The sequence below is a fragment of the Pterocles gutturalis genome, unplaced genomic scaffold, assembly GCF_000699245.1.
Source record: "Pterocles gutturalis isolate BGI_N339 unplaced genomic scaffold, ASM69924v1 scaffold20977, whole genome shotgun sequence".
NCBI lineage: Eukaryota > Metazoa > Chordata > Aves > Pterocliformes > Pteroclidae > Pterocles > Pterocles gutturalis.
In genome coordinates this window covers 18756-20682 of record NW_010110756.1, presented here as the reverse complement: position 1 = coordinate 20682, position 1927 = coordinate 18756, and the positions used below count along the sequence as shown (strand labels likewise).

The 1927-nt window shown below is 53.0% G+C and overlaps 1 protein-coding gene across 1 annotated transcript in view; it reads left to right on the top strand.

Moving 5' to 3' along the window:
• Nucleotides 1-324: 324 nt before the first annotated feature.
• Nucleotides 325-1927, top strand: part of USP48 (ubiquitin specific peptidase 48) — a gene marked incomplete at its 3' end in the record, with an annotated part of 19763 nt that continues 18160 nt past the window's right edge. Inside the window, exons 1-3 of the mRNA XM_010073524.1 lie at nt 325-458; nt 702-852; nt 1737-1864. Of these exons, the coding sequence (XP_010071826.1) occupies nt 762-852; nt 1737-1864 (219 nt within the window). The remainder of the gene's footprint in view (nt 459-701; nt 853-1736; nt 1865-1927) is intronic.

Genomic DNA, 1927 nt, shown 5'->3' with positions numbered 1-1927 from the left:
AGTTCCCCATATATAGGGATCACCTCTCCTTGCCTGGCTCCCCAGATGTGGGGGACCCCTCTCCATGCCCTATTTCCCAGATATAGGGGACCCCCCCTGGTCTTTCCCTGCCTGGCTCCCCAGATACAGGGGACTCCCCTGGGGTTTTGAGGGGGGGCCCTCTTCCTGCCTGGTTCCTCAGATACAGGGAACCCCTCCGGGTCCTGTGCTCTTCCCTGGGGGAGCCATGACCCACCCCGCTCACTCTGTTTAGTGTTATGTGGTCCCCCCATGGTGACCCCCCAAGGGCCAGCAGTGTCCCTTCCGCTGGGGGTGACAGTCGGGGCGGGTTCTGCAGGAGGAACTGCCGGGGGAACCCCAACTGCCTGGTGGGCATCGGGGAACACGTCTGGCTGGGCGAGATCGATGAGAACAGCTTCCACAACATCGACGACCCCAACTGCGAGCGTCGCAAGAAGGTAACCCCCCCTCCCCAAAAACATCTTCTGCCCTTCCCAGTCCCTGGGGGGATGATGGGGGCGAGGGGAGGTGACACCTCGTGTGCCCCCATAGCTGGGGAGTTTGGGATTTGACCGTTTGGATGACGCCAAAGTGGCGTTTTTCCAAAAAAAAGCCGAAAGCAGCCACCCAACAGCGGGATTTCTGCTTTGCTCCTCCTCGGCAGCGGTGAGTGATGACTTTTGCTTTCTCTCTTACGCCAGAACGCGTTCGTGGGCTTAACGAACCTCGGCGCCACGTGCTACGTGAACACTTTCTTGCAGATGTGGTTTCTTAACTTGGAGCTCCGGCAAGCCCTCTACTTGTGTCCCAGCAGCACGCACACGGCCGGAGAGGGCATCCCGAAAGACAAAGGTGGGTGAAGGTCGGCTGCTGCGAACAGGAGTGGTTTTGCTTACTTTTTCCTAAAATTTTACACGCTGGCGTCAGCGTTGGGATAATGTTTAGCGGGAGAGTCAATGGGTGAAGCTACAGCCGCTCATCGAGTCTCCACACCATTGTTTTTGAGTCCATTATTCAGTCTTTGGGAATGAATCAAACTTTATTGGAATTATTTCTTAAATCAGAGTGATCCAATCTGGTTGATAAACCTTATTTGGGTTTATTTCTTGCCGGGCTGCTTCCCAGACTGGTTCCCAGCTTAACAATGGTGCTGGGATGGAAGCGCGTGGGTCGGGACTGATCTGCGCTGCCGTGGAGCCGCACTCATCCCAAAATTCAGGTCCCTGGTACGAGTGAGGCTCCCAGTGCCCTCACAGGAGACGCCATGGGCCCGGGTGACGTCCCTTTCCGTATGGTATGGCGCTATAGGTGCCCGCTGGGTCAGGACAGCTGCCTGGTGTCTTCTCCTCCTGTTTTTATGGTGTTTTTAAATGATGTTTCACCTTTCAGGGGAAGTAAGAAGCTGTTGCTACAGGATGATCAGCGCACGCTGGTTAAACTGTTCGAGCCCAGCTCGTGCTGGGCACAGTGGGATATTTATGGTCGGACTCAGTGATCTTAAGGGTTTTTCACAACCTAAATAATTCCATGATAGTTTGGCCTGCGCTGGGATTTCACTGTCATCGCTGACGGAGCCCCTTCGGTTCTCACGATAATTTAATACATAATTTAAACTGCATAATTTCTAATTGTGAGATTTACGCTTACCAAGAAAGAACAAGCAAAATACTTAAAACTCTTATCTTCTGCCTTGAGTTCCTTGCTGTAACTGGTGCAACTGGTTGTTTTTATAATAGACTACGAGCCTCAGAGCATTTGCGAACACCTCCAGTACTTGTTCGCTTTGCTGCAGAACAGCAAGAGGCGATACATCGATCCCTCGGGATTCGTCAAAGCGCTGGGCTTGGACACTGGACAGCAGCAGGTAGGTTTGAGGCGCGCCCCTCCAGCAATTAACCTTCTTTAAAGGTAATTCACGCTTCTTTAA